Source organism: Grus americana, chromosome Z (genome assembly GCF_028858705.1).
Source record: "Grus americana isolate bGruAme1 chromosome Z, bGruAme1.mat, whole genome shotgun sequence".
NCBI lineage: Eukaryota > Metazoa > Chordata > Aves > Gruiformes > Gruidae > Grus > Grus americana.
In genome coordinates, this window is record NC_072891.1 from 1,270,001 (window position 1) to 1,297,639 (window position 27,639).

General features: G+C 45.8%; 1 protein-coding gene across 30 annotated transcripts in view; it reads left to right on the forward strand.

Annotated features, from left to right (window-relative positions):
• TCF4 (transcription factor 4) overlaps positions 1-27,639 on the forward strand; it is a 231,935-nt gene that overhangs the window by 98,895 nt on the left and 105,401 nt on the right. For all 30 annotated transcript variants that reach the window (XM_054809151.1, XM_054809150.1, XM_054809148.1 and 27 more), the window contains one exon: positions 16,669-16,733. In XM_054809151.1, the coding sequence (XP_054665126.1) occupies positions 16,669-16,733 (65 nt within the window). The remainder of the gene's footprint in view (positions 1-16,668; positions 16,734-27,639) is intronic.

Sequence of the window (27,639 nt, forward strand, 5' to 3'; positions counted from 1 at the left end):
AGAGATTCCTGCTGTGATTGGTTCTTTTTTTTCCCCTCAAAGTCTGCATTTTTGGGCTCAGCGAAAAAAAAAAATCTGTGACTTAAGAAACTTTCCCGGTATTGTTGAAATGACATCATATGAAATCCTTGGCCGTTTCTAAAAAGTCTAAATGAGGAAGAGATAGGATAAGTTAAAAATACGTTTGATTGTTTAGATACGTAACATTTTCATTTTAGAAGTTCAATATTTGGGGTTTTTATTAAAAAAAACCCCAAAACCAAACCAAAAAGCCCACCAACCAAGAACCCCTGGATGTAAAAGGAGCATCTTTTAATCGTACGGGTTTTTGCAAAGGCTGCTCTTTCTGGAGGTCCAGACTGGCATCCCCGACGCCCCCACCCCATCTCCCCACGGGAGAGCGAGCTCTGGCAGCGCCGCGCTCCCCGGCCGGGCTTGCCCACGCCACGTGGGCATCGTGCCTTTGCCGCAGTGGCCGACGGGCAGGCGGGGACCTGCGCCGGCTCGGGGGGGCTGCAGCAGAGGCCGTCGGTCCTGCAGACGCGGTTTTGTGGAGCGGGTACGCTTCTGCTAAGAACCGGAGCGAGACCCCCGAAATATTTCCTATACGTTCCGCTATATCCTTGTTTTAGCTATCGGGGGACGGATTTATATTGCACAGATACCTAATGGCTTAAAAGCCGTAGCAGGAAAGCATAAAAGCTTTCACCTCCGTAGTTTTTTCCTAAACGATGGGCCATTTTTAGTTTGCGTTTGTACGACGCTTCATGCGCTGCGTCCCCGGTCCGCGGTGGGACCTCGCCGTGCCAGCGTAACGCCGGTTTTAACAATCTGAACTGGCGGTGGTACAGATAAGCTTCAAATTAGTTCATTTTCTCCTAATGAGGAATCGGCGCTTGGCTTGGTAAGGGCCAGGTACTGCTTGTCTTGTTATGAACCGGTCCCCTTGACCTCGGTGGAGCTGCTGGCAGGAGTAAGGGGAGAAGGATTTGTATTTAGGAAGGTACAAAGAACCTGTGAATACAGTGGCAAGCTTAAATACATCTCTACCATACAAGCTGCTTAAAAAAATAAAATAAAAAAGATATCATAGAGGCCTTATTTGTGTGTTTTTCCTCGGGGAGGAGCTGAATAAAAGATTCTTATTCTAGTTTTTTTTTTTAATTTACGGTGAATGGAAAGCAATGGGATCTTGAATGGACTGAGAGAGATGGTTTTGTTCTTAGCATGAGAAGCGAAGCCTCTGTCTGTAGCACGCCATATATTTTTCGATGGGTTTATTTGATCATAGAAAATCACAGGGCACTTGGGGTAAAATATTCAGAGCTGACCGCTGATTTCAGCGTGCGCTTTGTGATGCCCTGGGTCTTTGAGGAAACCTCTCATAAACTTTATTTTCAAGTTACGAATACTTCATTCTTCTGAAAATCGAGCCTTTAAAGTGACACAGCTGAAATTAGGGACTGTTTCCAAGGGGAGAAAAAGAATTTACTGGATTAGAAGAAATAAAGGGCTCAGCAACGTTTAAAAAAAATAATAAAATAATAGGATAATTTTTTCGTCATAGCAATATGAAGCCCATTCCCGTAGCTGTCCTGGCAGGCCGTGGAGCACAGCTATAACAAAGCATCCGAGGGTTCTCCGTGCTTTTGCAGGGGAGAAGGAGAAAGTAGCCCAGGCTTTTTGAAACCCTGGCAAAGGGTGAAAAGCAAAAGGATCAGATTGTCATCTCATCCTTCTAATCTGGGATTTTTTGCAAAAAATACTTTTTCAGGCCCAGTTTGGGATCTTCTTTATTTCTATAGAAAATGCGTTTCAGACCTAACCAGGACAGTTTATGCTTTAATTCCAGCAACCCGTACAGTACGTCTTCTGTTTTCTGGGAAATACTACCATGTCCTGGGATAGACCGCTGCCTTTTTCCAATCCACGGAAAAGTCCCGATTTGATTGGAACTTCTGCTTTACCTTTAAAAACCCCACCCTTGCGATTTCTGTGCGCTCTAACGCTTGCAAAGCTTGTTCCAAGTTCTGCCCCGGTTCATAATTTTACCTTTGCAGAACGTTATCATTCCAGTAAGAATTCACCTGGGAATGAAAAGCAAACCAGCTGATAATTTATTGTCTGAAGTAGAAATATTTGCTGCGGTTGCTAAGGCAGAAAGCGGAAAGTCGAGGGTGAACTGACCCTGGTCTTCCCATGAGTTGCTCCCGGTAACGAGCAATTACGGCCCTGTGTTAATGGGTTTTGAAGACGGTTGAACGTTAAAATTTTTGGAACTTTCCTCTGGCTGTTTTGCAGGTGACAGCGATACTCAGCTTCTCTGTGTCATTCTACCAGCACCTTTCTGAGAAAATATTCCGTAAGAATATTTTTTTTCATTAGAACTCATTAACGTAATAGTTCAGAATTACCGAGCACCCGCAGAAGGAGCTAGGAGAGTTCAAAGTTTCTGAAAACCGAAGCGTGTTTGTCGTAAATATATGTGTGTATATATATCAGGGTGCTTAACAAATGGCGATTAAGAAGTTGCTGTTTCTCGGGGGGGGGGGGGGAATTAAACTCTTGCTGGAGTTTTAATGGGTTCTTATGGTTCTAATGTCCATTTAGGTCAGTTGGGAGCTTTCTGTTTTCAAGCAGAAATCAGGATCATTACGCTTGCCGCTGCCCAAGCGTGGGTAAATGTGTTTTGTGCAGGTGAAGCAACGCGGCAGATAGACTCATTTTTTTCTGAGAGACAGACGCCAAGGGTTTCCTGGCTGTGAGCAGGCTGCCGCGTTTCCCCATGGAGCCGTGCTGGATGCGGAGATGCTCGTAGCTGAGCGCTTGCTCAATGGTAGGATTTAAGGCGAGCAAAGTTTTCAGCTGCTCCTGCTGTGCCCATCCTCGGGGAGATGCTGCCGCCGACCTCCTCGTCCCGTATCACCCGTTCAACGTTGCCAGAAGGACCGATGAGACGTGAACGGCCAACGGTGTGTGCCGGGAGTATCAGATAGAGCGTGGGTTTCTTTCCTGGTGTCCTACGTCCACAAACCTTGCGCCCGAGCGCGGGCTTGTGCCCAGGCGAGGTGGCTGCCGTGCGGCCCGGGGCTCGGTGGTGGCACTGGGGCTGCCGAAACGCTTTCCCGTGGCAGGTTCGCTGTGTCGGTACTTGTTTCGTGGAACTGGGTGAATTTTGGACGTTAACCACGTAGCAGGCTTGTGCTTGAACTAATTTTGAGCGGCATTAAATTTTGTATCTGAGATATATAACTTTTTGATATGATGACAAAGAATAGTTCCAGTCGTCTTTTATTTAACTTTGCTTTTCCTTTCTGTTCAAAGATGTTTTGTTTAAAACTGTGCTATAGGGAAAGTAAATACTTTGCCAAAGTTTTTATTCTCTTTCACTAATGACTCGGAAAATGGTGCATTTGAAAATAAATCCAGGGCAAATCTTCAGATTTGCTAACAAAATGCAGAAGTTCAACACTGACAATTGCTGTACTTAAAAGCTCCTTGGATCAGGTGTTGTTTTACCATATGGACATTTTAATTAGTAATAAAAATGTTGATCAGGATTTAGTAGTGGAATCTACAAAGCACAAATCTCTGCCTCGTTTTGCTTTGTTTTACAGGCGTGAATTTAACTGTATTTCTCTCTCCGTCTCCCTTCTCGGCTTCGTTTACGCGCGCACATCTATTGCTATCGATAGCCAAGCGGGCAGCCACGTCGGTTGTAATATCGCGAAGCAACGAGTTTATTCCTTGAGCCCACAGAGCTGCGTCACAGAAAATCATCCATTTTAAACCGTTTCTCTTCTCGATGGTGCTAGCCCAGTGGCTTCCCGATGCCAGGAGTGTTTTAAAGAGCCATTATCTCTTTGGTCTGCGCCCAATTAAACAATAAATAGTTTCGAATGGCTCGTGCGCTTTCTGCGAGGGAATTTTTCTGGGAAATGGCATACAAAATAAACTGCCCTTAAACGTGCAGAGCGCTCGGGAGCCGAGGAGGGCTGCCTGCAGACCCGCACCTCGGAGCAGGATGGTTCCCCTCCTGCCATCCGCATCCCGCTCCCGGGGATTTTTCCCACGCGGGTCCCTCGTGGCAGAGCCGAGGGCGACCGGAATTCCTGCTTTTCCCCAGGTAAATTCCCCGTCCCTCTCCCTGTGCCAGGATGAGACCCGCGGCTGGTTGCAGCTCTGCGACAGCCCCCGACAAACCAACCCAGAAATCCTTCTCTGTCATCTCTGACAGTAACCTTAAATTGTAAAAACACATTTTGAAAGATGTGTGACTTTTTAAGAAGTTGATGTCCTTTTAATATGCAGGATCTTTGGGGGGGGAAAAAAAAAGTACCCTTTTGAAAATTAAAGCACGTGCCACAAAAGCATGCATTTATAATCATCGGGGTCTTTGTTCCAGTGCCTGCAGTACTAAATGCTAAATCAATAATAAATTTAAGATCTGTGTGAAGAACTGCAGCACTGGAGTAATGGATCCGACTCTTTTTCAGCATTGGTTTCATAACGGTCTTTGTTCTGCCGGCGCGTCAGGAGTGCTGCCTGCCGTTCACCTTGCCTTGCTGCCTGGGGTAGTCCTGAGCTCTCAAGTTCAGAATGGTAACTTCTCGATTTACGTAAAGATCGTCAACATTTTTAAAGCATTTTTTCAGTTTTTCTGCTTTAATCTTCGTTCAGGGTAGCAAAACCAATGATGGTTTCACAAAAATACAGAAATAACAAGAAGATGTTTAAAGTAATCTAAACCCACTTTCTTACAAGGAATAACAAAATGCAAACAAATACATTTTTGAAAAATGACATTCTTTTTCCCACTGAAATGGATGCTTTAAAAGTTCGGTAATGACTGTTTCAGTAATGTGACCCCCAGTATTCCTATTTATGATTTTTTTTTTTTAATCCCCATTTCCCAAAATCTTAAAAAGGGATGCATTTAAACTTAAATTTATATCGGTCTCTTGGAAAAGTAATTTGAAAAATTATTGGGTTTAAGCCTTAAAAATGGTGAGAAATAGTCATTCAGAATAAGAACACATTTCATGCTAGAAAAAATAATGTTCTATTACAAGCCTACTGAATAATTAAGTAGTGTATTAAGTATTTTGGGTGTAGAAAGGCAGGGTTTGGCCAATGGGGTACTGAGGTCAATGGCCCTTGGTTCCAGTGAAGACGTTTCCCTGTTCCCTCTGGAAATCTCTGGGAAGCATCTGTTGATCCCAGCACTGGGCAGAATGGGCCCTTACTGGTAGCAACGTTGGCTCAGCCTTTACAACGTCAAAATTTTGGAAAAAAAAAGGGGCATAAGTGCTTTGAATTCCCAATTCCAGAGCCCGGTAAGCGGTTTGTTTTGGTGAGTCGTGCACCAGCAGCTTCCACTGCCACCGGTGACTCGGGCTTGGGTTTACTCCTGCCTATGAGACTTTTATTTAAATGCCTAAATAAGGACGTAGCTTTGATTACCTACTTTATTTTTGCATCGTGACCCCAGGGCATTGCCCAAAAATGGTTAGGCAGCTATTTCTGCAGATTTTATTTCGGAACGATAGCAGACCTGCATGATACTGGACCAGAATAACGACAAGGTTATAGAAATCCTTCTGTCCTCTTACGCAGAGGAGTGTCTTTGCAGGGAGTTCTGGAAATACTAGTTACTGCTTTCAGCACTGCATTTCCAAATTATTTAGGAACTTCATTACACGCAGCTAATTTGCATGGTTTTTCTTCTGATTGATCCGTTTGTTATTTATGTCAGTCAAGCTCAATCTCCGTAGGGGTGGCAAAGCCAGTATTCCCAGTTCATGCGGTTTCCCAATCCGCTGCCGCAGCAGCTGGTTACACGGATTCCCTCCTAAGAGCCAAGAATTTGGCTCTTCAAAAGAAAGTGATTATGGGTGGTGGGTGCCTCACAGAAGGGGTTAATTGATTATTCGCATCTTAATTCAGTAGTACGATTTGGTAATCGAGACAGAATCAAAAAGGGCCGTGACAACTGTGGACCCGCACCCAGTAGTTGCTCAGAGCTGGATCTGGTTGCGTGTGTGTGATGAACATCTACGTAACGTTGAACAGTGAGGGGGCTCAGGGGGGTGCGCGTAGCTCTACTGTTTGCGCCGTTGATCGTAAAGTCTTGAGCCTTGAAGGCGGAAGGATCTTTCAGACCGTCAGTGCTGTTACCTCGCCTATGTAGGAGTTCTCCTGGTAAAAAAATACGTGCCCACCGGTCGTGGTGGGTTTCAGGAGGATGACTCCAGGATGGTTCCGTCTGCTAGCCCTCAGTCTCAGGGGTCCGAGCCCTTCGTTGGCGTGACGTTTCTGCAGAGAACTCCTCACCAAGGCTTTGGGGGCAGGGATTTTATGCTGTTGCCTTCTTTTTGTCATCTTTAGTTCTTCCTTGGTCTTTAACAAACCTACTAATAACGTTTATGCTAGTTAATAATAAAAATGCCCTGCACTTAGCGAATTTACGGGGTATAAAAAGGGCTTGATCAGGAGTACTATTTAAAGTAACAAAGACCATAGGATTTTGGAGAAAATAATTTTGGCGAACCACCTGTTCATGTATAGCTAGCCTGGTAGATGGGATAGAGGCTTTGGAAGGGCTGTATGAAAATTGAAAGGCTACAATATCCAAAATTTAATAAAAAATAAAGTAAATCAAAGTAAAGTCTATAGTCAAACTCCTTAATTGTGATGCATTTGCTGAGTTTCCCTCTTCCATCGTCGGCCCTGCTCCGATGCCATATGGTCTACCATGGAACATTTAACTTGTCAGATATAATGGATTGTCCTGGAAGCAGATTTTTGCTTTGAGCGTTCGGCTCCTTTCTTGCATTTCACTCTCAGCTCCAGGCTGCAGGATGAAGGATTGTGGTGGAAATGCAAAGAAGAGACACACAGTTGATTCCCCTTAAGAGAGTGACCTATATGCCACAAAATTTTACCCACGTAAAGAGGCATTATCCCTGTCACTGACCCTAGCAGGCTGCATGTCAGAACCATTTAAATTTGTCTGGACTTAACAGATTGTGCAAATGTTTCAGAATCAAGTGCTTAGGAATAATAAAGGCTTGTCATTTCAACTTAGGCAGCGGCGGCGCGGCTCGCGCTGGCCGAGGGATGAGTATTATTTATTGTGACCTACATGTAACCTAAGCTGCCTGCCTTGTAGACCTTGTAAATTAAGTTCATCTCCCAGGGCTACTGAAACTTAAAAAAAAAAAATAATAGATTATCTGATAAGGAACCTAAATAGCCATTACTCTGGGCTGTAAAGTAGAGGTTCAGGTTGGGAGCGATCCTTCCCGTGGATGGGCCGGTAGCGGTTAATTACCGTCGCGCGGTGATTGTGGTTGCAAGAGGCAATGGAGGTTTCTCCTTGGTGCCTCGGTCCCTCTGAAGACAGGGAACCCGCCGTGGTTGGGAGAGGACACTGGGAACGAAGGGCTTCCACTGGAGGAGCCCAAAGCACGAGTAGACGTTAGGAAGTTTTCTATAATACAAGCTTAAGCAAGCGATTGCCGAGCCATATGTGACAAATGACAAATTCTTTCCCGGATCAGTTTTTAAAAAATTTCCTCTCACTTCAGTATAATAAAAAATAATCAAGTATTGACTAGAAACCGTAGGTAGCACTGCTCTGCTGTTCTGTGCAGTAATTAAAGAATCTGGGGTTAAAATCTGGCCCCGCTAAAGATACTGAGTTTAATATTAGTGCAGCCGATATTTCACCTATAGAGAATAAAATATTTTTAAATCAATCTGAATTTTCCTTTTCAATGCAAAACGATTCCTTTCAGGTGTGAAGTTTGTATTGAGGAACGGTCATTTTTTTGGCCTGAGGGTTATTGTCTTTGCACTTGGCGGCAAAAGGAGAAGCGTCAGCTGGTAGAGATGGGAAATCCCTCTCTCGAGGACTTTTTTCTTTTTTCCCCAGCGTAGGAATCAACATTCCTAGGTGTCTTTTCACGAGAGAGCTTTATCGTTCTTGATCTGACCGTGTTGGAGAGCGTGTGCACTGATGCTATGAGTTCGCCTGTATTCTCAGCCCAAATTATTTGTTCCCAAAATGTTTAGGAAATGTCAATTCTCAAGTGTAAAAATCTTATTAGGGTATGCATGCCCTCTGCTGGATATTACCGATTGGAGCCTATTGGGTATTTCGTAATCTTACAGGATATTTGCCACATCGTTCCTGATGTTTTGCCATAAGCTGAGAAGCTTGCAGTTTGTTTTGTCTGCTGAGCTAATCCAAATTATCCAATCCCTTGGTTTTAAAATGTCAAAATTATAACAAAAATAAATGTAATTTTCTATTCTGAACGGTATTACAAACAAATACCATTTCTGTAGAAATGTATAATTGAGTATTTAATCTCGGTGTAAGGCAGTAGTAGAGCAGAGAGCACATGAAGATGGGGGGAAAAAGAGGAGGTAAAGTGCTACGAAGGCATTGATGCTTTTGGTATTAAAACCCGAAAATTCATCTTTCCCGTCAGGCTTTTAAAATGAGTCCATGTGTGCTCGTGGTCAGCATTCGTTTCCTCCTTTCTGGCGCGCAGATGATGCCGTAGATGTAATTCAGGGGTCAGGCAGGAGGGGTGGGCTCGGCAGCCGGGATGCGGGGGGCTGGCCTGGGGCTTTGGTGGGCTTGGTGGTCCAAAGTCACCCCGAGACCCGAGATGCCGCCTCTGCTGTCCCTTTGAGACCCGGCGCAGCCCTCCAAGGACAACGGTTTCTGTTTATCGTGCCGAGGTGTAGATTTGATCCCCAATCTGAACGATAAGGCTTTTGATCTCTTTATCCGTGCTCGTGTCCGACGTGGTTTGTTTTAGTAGCCTTTTAATAAACGCGACTAGATAGGGGTGGTTTACATCCAAAGATTTAGAGCCCAGACTTGGGCCGTAGGAAGGTTTATCGTCCTCTTGCAATTCCGCATCTTTCGTGGCCTGAGATCCTTATCTAGCTTCTTTTAAAGTGATTCTGTTTTCATGCTCGAGTGAAACCCCAGGTTTCCAGATACACGATAAAGATCTCCTGAACTGGTCCCTGAACAAATGATGAGGGATCACCCGGCGGTGTATTTCAATTTAAAAAAGCCCTCTGAGGCTTACTTAGGATAAAACAATATCCAGTGCTTTACATTCAATTCTTATATACTGCTTTCAGGTCTGGAGTATTATTACATGCTTTTGTCTCCTATCTTTATGAAAATGTTGACCCTTTTTATTATTCCGATTCTCTAACATTAGATAGTGCTTTTGATTTTGGGGTTTTTTTTGTTCTCTGCTGCCTGTCTTCATCCCCTGCCCATCTTTTGACTATCGTATGTTCCAAGAATGAGAAGGGTAAAACGCGGTGAATGGGCTTTCTTAGAGTTTTTGTTTCTCTCCAAAATAAATTTCCCTATTTCCAGAGTGATACAGGTGTTGAGGCTTAGATGATCATAATTATTTCCCCTAGACTGAAATTCCATGCACATATGAAAAGGAGTCTAAAGATGTTTGTGAAGTCAGATGCATCTTCGCTCCAAATGAAGGATTGTCTCCCATAAATGTCCTTTTTGAGCGTAGGTGCTCGGTTGCCCTGGGCTTACTGAGCGTGGCCGTTCGTGCAGCATCGGGCTCCGCGAGCCAAACGCCGTGGCCCATGACAGCGAGGAGTCTTTAAGGTTTCTTCGACTCATTAAATACAATTTCTTCAGACGGCATTGAAATAAACAGTTGTTTTGTTTAAATACCTAATTTAATTATGAAAGTTTATTATTCTGGCCTCAATTAGTGCGTGTACTTGATATTAAGCTCATTAACGTTCCTTGTCCGCAGAACGCGGTGTTATTTATTGGTTGCGCCACTGCGGTGGTGGCTACGAAATGGCGATACCTGCGCGTCCCCTGATTAACTTCAAGGTGCTGAAAACCTGTTGCAAAGGGTGCAACGAGCTTGCTCTGACTGGATTAGACGCAATCGATCCTGTAATGCCGCTGTATCATCCAGGCAAATAACCGACTATTAGCGTCAAACCTTTCTTTTCTGGGGTAGTCTGATCATCTTTACAATCTGATTGATTTTGGTGGCACTAGTCAAGGACTAAGGGACCATTTAATACAAATCTGGTAGGGTATGCTCTTTGGTATTCTCTCTTCACATTCTTATTCTTCGAGTTTCAAGTAGAGTTTTGCCACCCTTATTTTGTTTTAAAAGCACGCAAACAGAGAAATCGCATAGTGCCCTGTAATAGATGCTATTATTTGCTAGATTACAGAAATAGATGGAGCAATTTGCCTCAGTCTTTTGGTTCGTGTCCAATATTTCATGAACCGAGATCAGTGACAAAAAACCCAAATTGGTCTGGTATTTTCATGGAGCAAGCGAGTATGTATAGAAGGGTCGGTGGGGCGGTATAGACACAGGCACGTACGCGTAGCGTGTGAGTAAGGAAGGAGTTTGGCCTTTGGGGCGTTGGGGAATTAAAGTGCCTGTTTAAACATAAGCTCGAGAGCAGCGAGGTGAGTCAGTGGTGAAGTACCACTCTCGCTCTGGATTTCCCTGCTGTAGGTTGTTCAAGTCAGCTCTCTAGCTTTATTTTAGTATAGGTTTTAGGATTTAATTTCCTTTGCATTTTGATGGTACTGTTTAAAAAAAAATAAAATCTCCCTTTGTAATGGTGCTTGCTCTGGCATCATAACGTCTCTTTAAGAACCATTACTGTTTACTGCACATCAGCGTAAGTGCAAAAATCCTCTTTCACGTCAAAAAGATCCCTTTCCCCTAGCATCGTGGTACGTTTTTGGGGTGCGATGCCATTCAAATCATTGGGATTAATACCTTCCCTTAGCTTCATATCTGGTTTGTGGACCTTCCCTGGATCAGATGCCGTGTCATTTGTACTATTTTGTGAACGTTACTGCACAAACTTTGCTTAAAATCTATTAGATTTCTTTCTTATTGTCTGTACTTCACATATAGCACAAAGCAGAAATAGCTCATTAACATGATACTTCCATTACCGTCGGATGAGATGCTTTGTGATGTAAAATACGCTGTTCAAAACCTCCCCGAAATAAAGAGGGTATTTTGACTGTATATCCTATACCGGTAAGTGCGTCGCTGTTGGAGAAGTATGTATATATAACCCAGGTCAAGCCCAAGTTAGGAACTGAGCCGAGCTAAGCAACTCGCTGCTGTTTAAACGTTAGAAGAGGAGAAATGGCAGCCGGACCCCCGGGGTCAGAGCCGCTTGTCCCCCCCGGGTCCACGGGGACGATGCCTGCCGAACCTTTCCAGCCCCAGCGCGAGGGCTGCTTGTTCCCCTGCCAGCTCCCGGAGCCGCGGCGGCGAGCATCGCTCCCTGCCCGGGATAAGAGCCGAGGAGCCGCCGAGCCGCGAGGAAAAGCTAGCTGTCGCACAAAGGGGGACAAGCCTCAAGCCAGCTGTTAGCCCTGGTGCCAGGGACCGCGTTCGGATTTGCAGCCTTCAATTGAGAGCCAAAAAAATTTCATTTAACACTAAAAGCATTTTCCTTTTCTTTTTTTTCCTCCCCTTCTTTTTTTTTTTTCCCCCCCTCTTTTAAAGAACAGAGTATTCAAAAGTTCTGAAAAAAATCAAGCAGCTACCTGCTGGCTCCTCTGATGAAAACATGGGCAGGCTATTTTTTCTATCGAGGGCAAAAGATGCATTTCTCCGAGAGTGAGGTGCTTACAGGTATAGGATATATAGTGTCCAATGTTTCACTTCAGTGGGGTTTTTCCTCGGATAATTTATAATTCTATACAAATGTTAGCTTGATTTCTCTGCTGAAACGAGTCAGGTTTTCAAATCTCTGAGGCAAACAACAATAGTCCTGATAACCAGGCTGTCGCTGCGAGACGTTACTGCGCAGAGGTGGTCCTTGCGTCAGGCAGGTCCGGTGTCCGGGGACCTTCGCTCACGGCAGCGAGCACTGAGGTGAGTCCGGCACTCGCTCCCCGCAGCGCTCGAACCCTCCCTCCCTCGTGCGAGCAAACTTAAAGAAGCACAAGAAGATTTTGAACACAAGAACTATAGATTAAGGCAGAAGTAAACTGTTTCATGATCCTCATAACAATGCAAATAAACCCTGCTACGGCTGATAAGACCTATGTGTTTATTATATACAGGCAAATGCGGAACTATAAAGTTCAGCCCATCCTTCAGTCCCTCAGAACTTTTTCCCAAATACGCTCCGGCTCTGTGTTCCTCGTGCCTGGTCCGACTTGGACGCTGAATTCTCCTTCCACTTATCATTCTCTGTAGGGGAATCGATCGGGTTCCCTTCAGGATGAGACACTGGACATCAGTGGGAACAATCATTAATTTTCAAAAATGCTAGAAATGCCGTCATAAAATAAGAAATAGGTTTAAGCAAAATTCCAGACCTGAACAGACCGAAATTTGCAGCCATTAAAATTCCAATCCCTAATACAATCACTTTTTTTTATTATTTTTTTTTTCCTAGACAGGTTTCCCTTCTGCAGTCTAACCAAGAACTAAACCCCAAATGTAGGGCAGCGAAAAGCTGAATTGGAATATTCTGGTCGAACTCATCTCTCAAAAAATATGTCAAACACGAAATCAATGTAAACATTGAACTGAAGTCATTTATAGATATAGCTTCACTTCCTTTTCTCTGCAGATGGAAAGAGTTGCCTCATGCCTCTCGTTCTGCCTACCAGAAAAAAGCCAAGGTGCCCTGTCTCCCAGGGCAGGGAAAAGCGAGCGGGGGATCAGATGACTTGCATTTGTGCTTTGGAAGTTGCTTAAATTTTCTACTTAATTTGATTAATTTTTCAAAGTACACCATGAAAAGGCAAGTGGCTTCTTTATTGATTGATTGGCAATCCTATGCTGCTTTTATATTCTGCAGCGAAACAAAAATGCAAACAAATTATTTATGAAGCAATCGGTTTAGTTTAGTGAAGATAAGCAGTATTTTTTTCTAGAGGTATTTAGAGAGCAGAGCCTTGAGATTCAGTGTTTGTCAGAAAACAGGAGCTGCATGTAGTTCTTTCTTTGTCTCTCCTTTGATTGGCACGCATTGTGTCAATTAATTGAAAATACATATATATATATTTGCACACACGCTGTTATTGCCTCCCATAATAATGGCGATGCTTTTTCTGCCTTACCTAAAGAACAAGTGCGTACTTGAAAGTTATTCACCAGCCTTTGTAGGTCAACGTCTTCCATGGAGCTTTGTTTCAATTGTCAGATCATAAAGCCACGGAAGGGTATAGATCGTGTTGCGTGTTCGGGGTGCTGGGAACAAATGGCACATTTTAGCATTTGGTCCTCTAGGTAGAAAAAATTAATCAGATGTCTGACAAGATTTGTTATTCGTCTCTATTTCAGGCTTCCTTTTTTTTTTTTTCCCCCCTCTCTCTTTTTTTTTTTTTTTTTTTTCTTTCCCCTGGCTTACAACAAATATTACTAACGGGTACTTTTAGGTTTTAAAATATGGACAACAGTACTCCATGCAGTAAAAGACTTGAACGATTAATGCTACCCTTATGCCTCTTTTGAGTAGTTTTAGCCATGGGGCTTGGCACTGCCACCATTGTCTTTGTGCCAAAAAATATCCGCAGCGGCTGCCGCATTCTAGTACTAGAGGGTTGTCTCGAAAATTCCGCAGTGAATGCGTCGGGTGTCTACATCGCTGTAGACGCTCTCTCTTTTTTAAAACATTTTTTTTTTTTTTTTAAAAAAGAAGAAAAAAAGGAGAGAGAATCTGTAGCTCTTGCAAACCTCGGAAAACGCACAGTACAGGCTGGGGTGTTCAAATGATGCATAATGTACAGTAAACGTAGAAATTCAGGAGAAGCTTTTGTATTTGTGAGCACAAATAGTTGCTTAAAGAGCCTACTCTTGCATATTATCAGCACTCTTGCAAATTTTATTATCTGAAACAAATGTGCCAGTGAATTTTAAGCAGAAAATCAACATCAAGACTGTAGCTAATTTTAAATGGACAGTTTATACAAAAGATATTTCCCCCCACACACAAAATGAAGTGTCGTTACAAAAAGTATGATAATTTCATAATTACAGTTGATCGTGAAAACCTACGTATGTATATCTTTTTAACGGTTTCTTGACTTTTTCATAAATTTCGGTTATTTGTTCCTAATCGAGGAGGCAGATTTCTAGCTGTATGGGGGAACAACAACAACAACAACAACAACAACAAAAATGTAATAAAGTTAAAGGCTTACACTATCAGAATGAAATGTGTTCACTCATGATCTCCAAAGCTATCTGTTTGGTGGTAAAAGTGGATGCTATAGATGAAATCTTTACAAGGAACATAATCCTAAAAAAAAAAAAAGGAAAAAAAAAAGAAAAAAAAAAAAAGTCAATCTCCTGCTGGCTGCTGTGCCGCTTTGGTACCTCACAGACTTCGACAGAGTCCTGGACGAGTGCCCATTGATGTCATGGAAACACTCAAATTACTGAGAATGATTCATGTCTATGCTGTTCTCTTATCCTCCCCCACACAAATAGAAGTAGATTTTAACCCTGACAACTTGTAATTTGCAGTGGGTTTATTTTTGTATCTGGATAAATATTTTTTAACAACTGAAATTAAGATGAGGCTGCCTGTGTCTGATACGATAGAAAAGAAGATTACGGATACCCAGGCAGCAGCGAGAAGCGTGTTCAAAGTACCTTGTGTCGCTGCTTCTACTCGCTTCCCCTCGACCCTATTTTTCTGTTTGGGATTTTTTTTTTTTCCACCCCCCCCCTCCCCGTCCTCACCGCTTATTTGCATCGACTTTCTGGCCCTCTTGGGGTGATGGGAAGTAGCACACGTAACTCCAGGCACGCCAGCAAGACATTTTGTTTTCAGATCTCAGCATTGGACTCGGAGATTCACGATTAAAATTTCATTGTCATTTCAATCTTGAATTATTTCTGCAAAGGCTTCCAGTACTCCGAACCTGAGGGGGGCTATGGAGTGGGTGATCCATCATTTTTGTATAACCAGATACGAGTGCTTTCAAAAGTTATTACATGTGCAAATGTCCTATGAATTGCAAATAAATTTTGGAGGTTCCCGTGTATGAGTAACTACTTTATGTGGGAAACAACAAAACCAAAACCAATCGAGAAACAAAAGCAAGCTCTGGAGTCTTAAATTACCGTGGGGGAGGAGAAAGACGATGTTTTTACTCCAAACCACTCGAAATAGTCAAACTTTATCAATAATACCTCTAAAGAGCGATCAAACCTAGCAGCCGTATATTAAAGGAGAGGCTCGCGGAGTCAGGTTTGGGAATGACGGGACTTAACTCCGTCACCCTTTGTCTAATGATCTGCCTCAGCGTGGGTTAAGAAATTGGGATCCCCTGGGGAAACAGGAGGGCACGTGCCAGCTAGGGACCCCCGTCCGCCGCCTGCCTCGCTCGGGCCCCTAAAATTTGTGAGGTCGGCGGATGTAGTCGTCGTTATGAGCCCGCGTTTCCAAATGCAGTTAGAGGACGGGGTTTTTTAACGCCTTGGCCAGGTGTATGGGCACAGCGGCTTTACCTCGGCGGCGCGGGGTTTGGGGGAGGGCTGGAGCGCGCATCTCGCGCGCGGGGGGCACGCGGCCGCCCGAACCCGGCTTCTGGGCGCGGAGGTGGCCCCGGCATTGCTGGGAGTCGCGGAGATAAACCGAGCATCTGGTCCCTGGTAACTGGTACTGTCTGTTGTGGGTTTTATGCCCCAGCCTATAATAAAAACTTTAATTTTATGAGTGATTTTTACTGTGTTCTTGGATGTTGTGTTAGATAATACCTCCCCCCCTCCCGTGATTATCCTCACCATAAGGGTGGTCTTTTAGTGTCAATATGTTTTGTATCAGCCCTCTTGACTGCTCTTTGTCTCAGGAGCACGTGGTGCGGTGCTGCTCAGCCATGACTTAATGCTTTGCAGAAACCACCTCTTCCCTTCTTGATTTCGCTCGAGTCTGGCCATTCAAACCTGAAAGAACCTTTATTTGCCTTTGTAAATATGGCATAACCGTAACCGGTACTGCGAGTCGGGCTGTTGGAGCCGAGTGTTACAGGCTTCCAGGGAAAAAAGAAGGGGAAAAAAAAGGGGGATTTAGGGCTGGCGGAGAGTGGCGGCAGTCATTGGGCTGCCGTTCAAGTCCCAGCGTCGGTAGGAAATGGCGAATTCCCGATCAGCATCTCTTCCCAGGTGTGAATTCCATCATCACTTTGGTCACGGGGGCATTTGCTCCTGGGCGAGAGAGCGGGGAGCCGCATCCCCTGCAGCTCCTGGGCGAAGCTGGCCGTCCAGAGAGCCGGCGAGGGACCTGCCGTGCCCGTGGCGCGGTGGTGGGACAGGCAGGGTGCCTGGGTGCTCGGCCCCCGAGCCAGAGGGGAGCCACGCAGGACGTCTGCTCGCACCTTCCGTTAAGTCCCGGTTCCGGGAAGCGCGCGAAGCAGCGCAGCCGAGATTGGGCAGTTTATTTCACATCGCCAGCCTCAGCACGAAAAAGCGTTAATCCCTTTCTGTTGCCTACATGCATTACGAAGTCGGCAGTGCCTGTTTTACATATGTAAACAGCGCTAGGAATATGTGGCGAACATCATATAAAGCGCTTGGAGAAGCTGTCGATACCTGTTCCTATCTTTTATACGCCTATTTCTCTTTTTTTTGTCGACAGGTAAAACAGAAAGGGGTTCATACTCATCGTACGGAAGAGATTCGAATTTACAGGGTTGCCACCAGGTAAGTGAACGTCTGCTCAGCGGAGGGGTTGTGATAAATACTCTGATCAATGCAGTTTGCTCCTTAAAGTTGCCCATCTGAGGGACAGGCTCCATCGTCAGTGGCGATGGCTGCAGAGGCGCCTTTCTCAGAAACGGGCTTTATGGCCAAATGTAGGTTTTAAAGCTCCCGCCCGAGCTTTTCCAGCCAGGACACGGTTACTGGAGACCAGTGGGTTGACCTAAGGCCGCCCCGGTCCGAGCTGCCGTGACCTCTGGACCATTGTCCCTTGCAACAATGCCGCCCCGTTCGGCACGGCGGGTCCTTCCCACCGGCACGACTTCAGGAATGACAGAAGTGGAAACACACCGCAGAGCTTGTGTCAGCCCCTAGCTTTGGATGGCTACTGCAATAAATTATAGTTTTCATAGAATCTGTATGATGTTGTGTGAAAACAAGGTTGTATTGAGGGATAAAAATGTCTGTGAAAATATGATTTGTTGTCCCTTTTTGTTTCTGAATTGTTTTTGGCTGGAAGTCAAGGCCAGCAGGCTAACAGCAAAGCCGTCTCAAGGGAAGCATGCGTGAGCTAGAAAAATAAGAGTAGTTTAATTAAATAATAAAATGCCAATGTAATACAAAGGTATAGCATGTGTGTGCGTGTGCCTCTCTGCACTTTGCATTTGCATACTTTTAAGTCTCCAGAGAAAGTCTGAGTCTAAAAATACTATCAATAGCCAAAAGTCTGTGCTTTGTTTCAAGACAATTGATTTTTTTAAAAGACGCTTTCTTTTTAATTTCAGTAGCAATATTAATCGCGTGTTTAAATTCATTTTGTTCTTGAAGAGTGCTAGGCTTCCTTTCCTTTCGCTAAGTGCAGTAGCTTCGCACTTTGGAAAACTATTGAAAGAATTTAATAGCCTTCTTAATATTCAAAGCTTTATACTGTTCAAATCTGCCAGAAAAGAAAAAGGAAAAAAAAACCAACAAAAAATCAGCCAAAATGCATATTATTTCCCTATAGGAAAGGGAAATACTTGATCCCTGCTTTCCTTTCCTATGTCCATGTTCTTTAATAATGTGGGGAAACAGCCTATTCTTCTGTTGCTCGGGTGTTTTTAAACATTTAGTGGAGAAAAATGAAACCATTTGAGCAATTAAACAGAAATTTCTGTTTGCAGCGCGCACGTGTTTGCCATCAGTAGTGTCTGGAGGCCGGGGCTGCGCTCTCGGCCGGGGGTCGCGGCGCGCCCCTTCCCTCCGCAGCCCCGCGTGTGCCGGGGCTCATCCCGCGCCCGGAGGGGCGCAGCCGGCCCGTGAGCCCCGCTGCAAAGCTGTGGGTTCCTGCCTGGGTCCCTGCCTGCGGGTCTGGTTCCGGAGGTGGAGGCAGGGTCTGGGCAGCCCGGGGGAGCTGGCGGCAGCTTCCCTGCGCCGGCGGCGATGGGGCCCCTTCCGCTGGCCGACGCGGAGCTGCTCCGCTTTGTCTGCTCCGCTGCCGGGGCCGGCGTGAGCCCGGAGGGCCGGCGGGGTTTGCCTTGCTGCCGGAGAGGCCCCTGCGCTTGCCAGTCGTCGTCCACGTTGTTTGAGTTTTGGGGGTATTTCCTGTGCAAAGTTTCACGTGCTGAGCTCGGACGGGGAGAGGCGACGAGAGAAAGCCGCTTTGCCTTGCTTACAGCACCATTGTACGTGTTTAATTCTACGTGGAACAAAGTGAAAGGGTACAGAGCTGCTCACTGGTGAAGGTTAAAGGTAGCGATGCACTGAACATACACACCTAACTCTTCAGCGAGTCGATAAGTGACGTACTGGTTTCCCTTGCGATAACCAGGACAGGTAAGTGCAGAAGATCACACGTGTCACCCAACCCTCACCTGACCCAAAACAGCTGCAGTAACTCTTAATGAATGTTAGGAGCCATTTCGAGCTAGTCCTCTTTGCTTCCAAATCCTTGTATGCTTTTGGTTTCTGTTGTTAGGCGGTGGCAGGATGTGTTTGTGTCCCCAGCGCTTGCACGGCGTTGGGGATGTTGGCCCCAGCGTGTAGTAGCAGCCGTCCAAGGGTGAGACCCGTCTCCTCCTGGAGATCCCACTCTGCTGCTCTCGGGTCTGCTGCAGTTACAGTTTTGTCTGAAAACATACCTTTGCTGCATTTTGCTTTTAGCTTTTCTTTCAGTTTTACTGGGTTTGAACAATCTCATGATACTGCAAGTAAGTTAGAAATTGTTTCCGAGTTGAAAATGGCATTACACCGGAGTAAGTTCTGGGGTCTATACGTGCCTTGTGCGTGGAGTCTTGATGCGACTCGTGCCGCAGCACCCGTATCTGTGAGTATCTGCAGGGCACGGATGTGTATTTTCTTTAATTAGGGAGTAAAAAGTTAATCTTAGAAGCTAAGGGCAGAGGTGCAGCTGTAGGCTCGAGAAGGCAGTTTGCCATAAACAGATAATTTCTTCTCCTTCAGCTTTACATCCCAGCCAAAGCGAGGCAGTAGCGGAGAGTGACCCGGTTCCGGATAACCCCCAGCGGCAAATGATACGGAAATTGCTTGGTGTGATGTTAAGCATCACCGCACCCAGGGTGCTGGGAGCGCCAAGGGGTCTGGGTCCCGTGGGGACGGCCGGCAGGAGCTGCGGACCCCCACCCAGCCCCGCTCGCGCCGTGCCGCCGCCTGGCTTGGCCTCTCTCGGCCGAGGGACAGATCAGCAGGCAGCTGAAACCCCTCGTGGGGAACCGCGGGGTAATTGCCGTAACGAGGACGGTTGCCTGCAGAAACAGGCGGCACGGCTGCTGCCTCGTCTTTTCATGCAGCACCAACCGCCTGCAGTAGAAGTCCACGCGCCGTTCCTGCTCGCCAGACTTCTCTTCTGGTCCAGAACGCAGGAGAGGACAAACCTGAAAGTGCCAGCGAGCTCCAGCCTTTCGGCGAGCTCCTTCGTATTGTGTGAAAAAGAGGATAAGCCCCGACGGGCGGTGCAAACCGGGGAGGATGCTGAGCACCGCGGCGCTGCTGCCTGGCCTCTGTGCCGGGGGATACCGTCGGTCAGGGTACCAGAAGCACCCCAACATTTATTCCAGTAAACAAGCCACTGGCTGTAATTGTAGTATGAGAGTTAATGCTTTTTTTTCGCCGAAAGAGAGCATTGAATAATTATTTTTTACACTTCGGTGGACCAGTTCTGGAGTTTCCTCACAGTTCAGTTGGTACAGACGTGGCCAGCTCTCTGGATGGATCCTTGGTTGTATCTGCATGGCAGTGCTCTGTCGTTGTGTAGGGTCAGCAAAGAATTGATGGAGAAAGCCCTACCTACCCACTCTCCTTTTCTGTCATTTTATTCATGAAAATTTGAGGAACATTAGGAAAATACCACCCAAAAATGTGCAAACAATAACAATTCCAGTCCATGGAATAGGGTCTGTCTTTCTGCCGCGTGCATCCACTTTCTTGAAGTGTAATGGAAAAGTGGCTGAAGCAGATGACCAGCGCCTAGACAGGAAGGAGAAAAAATATTTCTAAAATAAGAATCTGTTGAATTCCTGAAAGGTACAGAAGGAATAATGCTTAATGCCGAGGCTGGACCATCTGTTATCTGTTCTCCGGGCTGCAGAACTATCAGGATCCACCAAATTATTAACAAGTATGAACCTTCAGGCTTAAAAGAAAATTAAAAGCTACAAGCCTATTGCAAGATTTCTGGGATGTGCTTTCACACGTATTGAGAAAGATTAGCTGATTTAGACGGAAGATATTGAAGAAAACTTGGTGAATTCCAAAGGAAATATTGGCGGTGATTGTACGGATCGTTGAGAATCCCCTGAAGCCTTGGGTTATCCGAGGGACCGGAGTAGCGGCAGTAGCTCTGCAAGCTCCTTTTTCCTAAACCCAGGAGGAGTGTGCAGATTTTGTTGATTTCTGAAAGGTAAATTGCTACCTCCAGATGTGATGCATTGCTCTCTGTAGATGAGTTCCTGGAACAATTAAGGAAAACTAAATACCTAACGATATTGAACTTGCTACCTATTAATCTTCTAGTAGGAAAAAAACCAACAACCTCTCTTCGCACAAACAGCGGCGACGATCTGAGGTTTCATCCCCGCGCTGTGTTCACGCCAATGAGAGAAGAGGTCAGATACGCAGCAACCCATTTACTTCAAGATGATTTTTATTTCCGAGCCTAGGGCCCAATTGGGCTCTCACAGAAAACCATAGCAAATACAACACTGATTACAGTGGGAATGGAAGAAAGCTCATCTTGGGAACTATTTAATTCCATTAGAGAGAAGTCATCTAAGAAACATGTACCCAAGTTGTTGTCAAGACACTTTTGAAGCACTGGCTTCATTGAAGTTAATGACAAAAATCTCATTTCATTCAGTGAAGTCAGGATTTTGCGTGTTGTCTTAATTCTGCGCTACTTACCATTTCCCCAAAGATCAATTTTATTTTATATTGTGCTGGTTTTGGGGGGATTAACAAGGCAGTAGTATTTAAAAAGAAAAAAAGCATACCTACTTGATTTCTCTAACTTTTTTCTGGTTTCCTGTATTAGTCTGTATTATTGGTTGGGTACTCAGCTTGTAAGTAAGGGTCTGCACGTGGCGATGGAGAGCAGTGTATCTGCTTCTTTATTCCAAGAGCTCCGTGTAAGTCGGCGCTGTAAAGAGGTAAAGGCAGAAGGAGCCAGAAGAAATGAGTTGGTAGGTAGAACCGGCGGCTGCAGAGCAGGGGCTGGTGCCGGGGCATGCGCGAGCGTCGCGGTGGGAGCAGGGAATCGTGAGCTGGAGCTGGTGTAAATCACCGGGCTTCGGTTTCCCGACGGCAGCTAAAAATGAGGGGCTGCCTTAATTCCAGCGTCTGTTTGTTAGACTAATAGTAACGTGCGCTGCTTACAGTGGCGTGGCTCCGCTAATCGGTTAATAGTCGATGAGACCGACTTTGAGTTATCCAGAGCTATTGCGCTTTTCGGAGCAATAGTTAATTCAGAAAAGCAATGAATAAAGAGAACTGTAAAATGAGCTTGATGACCAGAAAACACACACCATAGATTTCCAAGGCAACGCACGAGATTGTTTGTGGGAATAAATTAGACGGTCCTTTGAAAATTTGGATTATGCCTTTTTGGCAAATGCTTAGTAACAGATACTTAGCTTTTAAGGTGTTTTAACTTAAAGCAAAATCCCCGAATCCTAAGATGACTTGTTTTTACTACTAAGTCTTTTAGTAAGTGAGTGTAAGTGTTGGTTTTGGATGTACTGATTTACTTGATGTTCAAGAAATACTCTCGGAGGCCAGTTGGAACCATCCCACCGTTAAAAGCTGGAATGAAGTGTTAAGGTAAAAGCTAGTGGAGTTGCGCGAGCTCAGCCAGCTGTTTTCTTTTTCCCCCCCTTGTTTTTTGACATAAAACACAACCGCTACCAAAATATAACAAACTTTGTCCAGATTGAGATGATATCTATTAGCCTTCACCTTGATTCGCGATACCACGGTGAGGAGAAGAGCCGGAATGACATAGGCGTGATGTTTAACTTTGGGTTTACTGCAGCTGCGGCTCAAACAAGCAGCGTTAGAGGCTGCAGCAAAATGGCTCCTTCGTGCATTTCCAGTTCCCTAAGCCCAAACCTGCAGCAGCTCCGTGGCTTTCCAGGGTTTCCTGAGGGACCGTATCGGAAGTGATTTATTCAAGGAATCCAGATGGGAAAGGAGTAGGATCTGCCATCCCGAGAGGGCAGAGGGACGCGACTGGCAGGACAGCGTTTCTGCAGAGAGCATCTCTGCGCCGTAACGCATCGGATCTCATTTCACTTCCCTCTTCTCTGTCTTCCTTTCAGTACTTTTTCTCCGACTCCTCTCTCCCTCCTCGCTCTCCTGTGTTCCCTTCTCTCACCCCGAAACCTCCACCCCGTCCCCCTGGGATCAGCGGTGCGGATATCTGAGCGCCGCGCGCTGCAGGGCACCGCAGGCGAGGCAGTGTGTCAGTTCTGGCTGAAGTTTCTAGAAACTCAGTTAAAAGTGGATGCGGACCCAACCGGACTTCAACCTTCTTGTAGCTGCTAATGCTTTTCCCGTATCCTCTCCCATCGGATCTGACTCCGGATATTTGTTGGGCGCAGACACTGCACACTCTTTCCTGACGTCCCTCTCCCTGCGTGGCCGTGGATGTTCTCTCCTTTGCCTCCATCATTTCTTACGCCCCTGCCCCTCCGTGATGGGCGAGAGGAGCCCCCACGAAGGGGCACCTGTGGACAGCCGAGGTGCTTTCTCAGAAGGTTTTAGTAGATACATGTGGCGGTTTATCCTCTCTGGGTCATCATTTGCTCCAAGGAGAGAAGTCCTTGGCTTTTTTCTCCTGGGGCAGGTGGCCGCGTGGCCGACGCGCTCCCCGCTTCCCCCCGTCCCATCCCTTTCCGTCCTCCACCTACAACAGCGGTCTGACCGTTTCCCGTGGAGGAAGGCAAGGAAAGCCTTGGATTTTAGTTCTGGAATGTTTGGGAGGGTATGACGGAGAGTTTGCGTAGAAGTAACAGAAATATTGCTGGAAGACTTTAAAATGAGAGGAAAGGGAAGGAAAAGGAAAAAGAAAAGGAAAAGGAGAGACAAGACCTCAGTGGCTTCTGCAGCTAGTTCGTGTGGATTAACTCGGCCCAGCTGCCCGTGCCGGGCTGTCCGTGTGTCCGGTAAGGCCGTACGTCCTTGCGTAACGCTGTTCTTCTCACGAATGGCCAGAAATAGCCATTGCCCATTTTCTTTTTTCTTCCCGAAGTGCTGGGACTTCCTTTTTCTGCCGTGAATTATTGAATTGTTGCAACATCTCTAATTATATGGAGAGGAGTCCAGCAAAGACAGAAAGGGGGGGGGGAATAAAAAAGCGGGAGGGATTATCTTTTTATCTGATACGTACTTTTAAAAGGTCCTTCTTCAGCGCTTCATGCAGCATGAGATTGAGACTAACGCATGTTCTGAAATCAGGCTTCTGATCTAAGCCGCTAAAGAATAACTATTACAAAAATAACTCTGGTAGCATCGCACGGGGGCTTCCCGCATCTTGGAGACCTCGCCAATGAACGCACGAGTGCGGCCCCGTGCATTTAAATGCTCTTGGTTTTCTTGAATTTGATCAACAACACGTTCTTCGATATCTTGCAGAGCACTTTGGGGGTTTGCTTGCTTTTTTTTTTTTTTTCTTTCCCCCCCTTTTTTTATGGCCTGCCCACCTTTTTGTAGTAAAGACTAAAAAAGACGGTATGGTGACTGCAGCCAGGGAAGGCGTGAACCGAGGTGGGGGGGTGTCTGCTGCGCTCTGAACTGCTTCTAATTTGTACTTTGTTCATGAACGTCAGGGCAAAGAATCTTTCCGTTTTATTGGTATCGTATACAATAAGTTATTAAATTTCATCTCTGTAATACACCTGCAGTAAAATAACAAAACATTACTGCACTTAAGGAACATGTGTGTGTGTTGCAATGTTCCACCCCTCCCTTCCAAACAGCTGCTTACGGATTTCAAGATCCATTGTATATATTCCCTAGAGCCCACCTCTAATAATCGAGACACATCTGCCATTGCAGTGTTATAGGCATATGTAGTTTTATTGAAAACTATACCTGTATATAAAAAAATTAAATAACTCCTACCTCAATTAAATTGGCAAGCTACCTTTTCTGAAGATCATATTGCAGACCTCTGGAGACACAGCGAGTTCATTTTATTCTTCTGTTACAAATGACTTAGTATTTTTTTGCTTAGTCAAATAACTAGGTTTCCTCACATTTTGATGGCAAGATTCCTTTAGCTATAATAATTTCTCCTCCGTTCTCCCTCCCTATAAAAAACACACAAAAGCTGTACTAAAGTGATAAAAGATACCTAATGTTCTGAGGAATTTAGGTTCCTACGAAGGCTATTGCCAATAATTTTTTGTGATGAGATGTGCGGTGTCAATGCCCTTAACAAAAGCTCCAGCGCTTTGTTTATTTGCTTTTAAGTATTTGAACCCTCTGATTTCTGGGCAGTGTAAACTTTCCAGCCACGGCCGTGTGTGGATGTGACGTGCTCCATAGGAACCACGGTACAAAACAGAATTACGCGGTATCGTACGTATAGCCTTCGGCTCAAGTGAATGCAAAGAGAAAGAGCTCCTTGCCCCTAGAGTCCAAAATTCCTCCTCAGCGCTTAACGGCCGTAGTAAGCTCTTGTGTAGGCGTAATCTTGCGTGTGGGGTAAGGAGTTGGAGTAGGCGAACTCGGAATCTGGCTTTCCCGGACTCCGTCAGTACGCGTTCCTGCCCTGAGGACAAACGATCAGTGGGAGTGGGTAAAATTCTGGCCACCACGAGGTCCGTGGCAGAAGTCCCATTGAGTTCAGTGGGGCTGGGAAGCAGAATTTCGCCCGGTGACTTCTGTGGTAATTTATAGTTGGAGAAGATTCCCCTCTGTTGGCGTTTCTGCTCGAGCATCTTGCTTTGGGAGGTGGAACGTTGCTCCTGCTCCAGAAATTAGTTCTAGCGCCCATAAACTATCCTCCTGTGATCATGGGCACGTTGTGGACTAATGTTTTTGATGTTACAGCACTAAAATAATGACATAAGAGATAAAATTTCCATGTTAATCAAATGTATTAAAGGAACAGACTTAAGTTCAGATGTCTGAATGGCTCATTTAGCAGAATTCCTCATGCATCCAGAAAGACACGGTTTCATTGTCCATATCATAATTGAAGAAATGCTAAAACCCAACACTGCAATTTAGTGGTAAAAAGAGTGCTTTTCTCTTAGCCCTGTGGATCAAATGTTAAGCTGAGGGCTATTTTGTTGGAAGTGAGCATTCCAAGGGCACCTTTCTGGAGCTTATAACCTGGCAACAGAATAACACTGCGATTTGTAATGTGCAATAATAGGTTTACGTTGTGGTTGAGTGCTAATAGGAGCTTGGTTTGCCTTTGCAGTCGCTGCACTCTGACTTTCTGTGCTATCGTGAATGCGATAAAAAGGGGAACGACGCTTGCCTGCAGTTGTACCGCGGCACGTTACTGGTTCAGGTCTGGTCAGCGTTCGATGGAAGACCTCCAGCAAAAAGGCAGGCTGCGCTTTGACTAATTCTGGCAATTTTCAGGACTCAGAATTGACTATTGAGTGCTGCGGCGTAGTAGAGTGATAGCTGGGGATGCTCTCCTTGGCATGTAAGGTATGGTTTGGCAGGTTTTGCTAATGGAAATGCATAAACCCTACAAAGCAAAAAATTGGTCCAGTGGAATAATAGCTGAAACCATTTTCATTGCATACTCAATGCAAACAGTGGCACTGATCAGCCGTTCATCGCTTTCTCCAAAGACGACAGTCTCCTACGTAGCCGTGTGTTCACGCCTCGGTGGTGATCTACCTGTTCCTTTCCCTGGCTCCATTAATAAGCCGTGCTCTTTTTGAATCCCTCACGTAACGAGCCTTCTAGGCCCGTTAGGTAATCCAACTCAGCTGCAAGGTAGTGACAGTTGAAGCAAGTTCTGAAGAAAAAGATCACTTTTTGGACTATCAGAAATTCTTATCACCATGATGATTGTGAGGACAAGGATGAAGTATTGCCCAGAGAAGCTGTGGCTGCCCCTGGCTCCCTGGCAGTGGTCAAGGCCAGGTTGGATGGGGCTTTGGGCAAGCTGGGCTAGCAGAGGGGGTCCCTGCCCATGGCAGGGGGTTGGAACTGGGTGGGCTTTGAGGTCCCTTCCAACCCAAACCAGTCTGGGATTCTGTGATAGTCTCACTAAAGACACAGCAGCTTTAGAGCTTTACTCACAGGATCATTGAGGTTGGCACCTCTGGAGGTCACCTCAATCCACTGCCCTGCTCAAGCAGGAGCAGCTGAAGCAGGCTGTCCTTGACCACGTCCAGATGGGTTTTGAGTATCTCCAAGGATGGAGACTCCACAACCTCTCCGGCAGCCTCTTCCAGTGTTTGACCACCCTCACAGTAAAAAAGCGTCGTCTTGTGTTTAAGTGGAATTTCCGTGCTCCGGGCTGTTCCCGTTGCCTCAGTTATCAAATGGTTTGGGTCACTGACTTCCAGAGGGGTCAGTAAACCTCCAGCTTTCCCTGGCAATTTTATGCAAACACGGAGAGAGGCGGAGGAGCTCACGTGCATGCAGCGTGTACGCACATGTACACAACGCACGTACACAGCACGTACTCGTACGTTTAGATATTACAAAGGATTGCGAGAGACATATGACAGCTGTAAGAAATGGATTTCTGGGGGAAGCTTCAGCATAGCATCGACCTAATTTCTGGCACCTCTCAAAGGAGACAGAAGGGAGCCGTTGTCTTCTGAGAGACTTTTTCTGTTCCTCCCTTGGTTTCTCCCACCGTTTCAGCGGTAGCGTTGCCCTTTCAGGAGAGGGATCTGCCTCCCGGAGCTTCTCGCCCGTTCTGACCCCTCTTGGCCATTACCTGCTCGGTTGGTTGGGTGCCGTTGGGTTGGGCCGTCGGTGGCGGGGTGCTTCGGTGCCTGCGTCTGACACAGCTTCTCTCAGTCCTGGCGAGGCCATCTGGGGTCTCGGCATCACCCCCTACACGCAGAAATAAAGAGGTTATTTTCACTATTATTTTCTTCAGGTGTCTATCGCGTGTCTGAAGGCAACACTCTCCCCTAGTCGCCGCTTCCGTAGCGCGTGCTGCACGCTGTCGCATTGCTCATTTCCAACAGACCATTTCCAATAGCCTTTTTACTGCCCAGAAGTTACTCCGTTCTCCCACCACCCCCTTCTGACATGTGGTTACCTGCTGCTTTGCAGGGGAATGAATAGCATCTTTAATCACCCTTAATTACCATGCGACTGCAGACAGGAACTTCACATACAGAGCAGCTCAAGATGGAGAAACAAGGTCCTTCACGAGCACAGATAGATACGGAGCGCTAATTATTGAAATAATCGCTATTTCCAA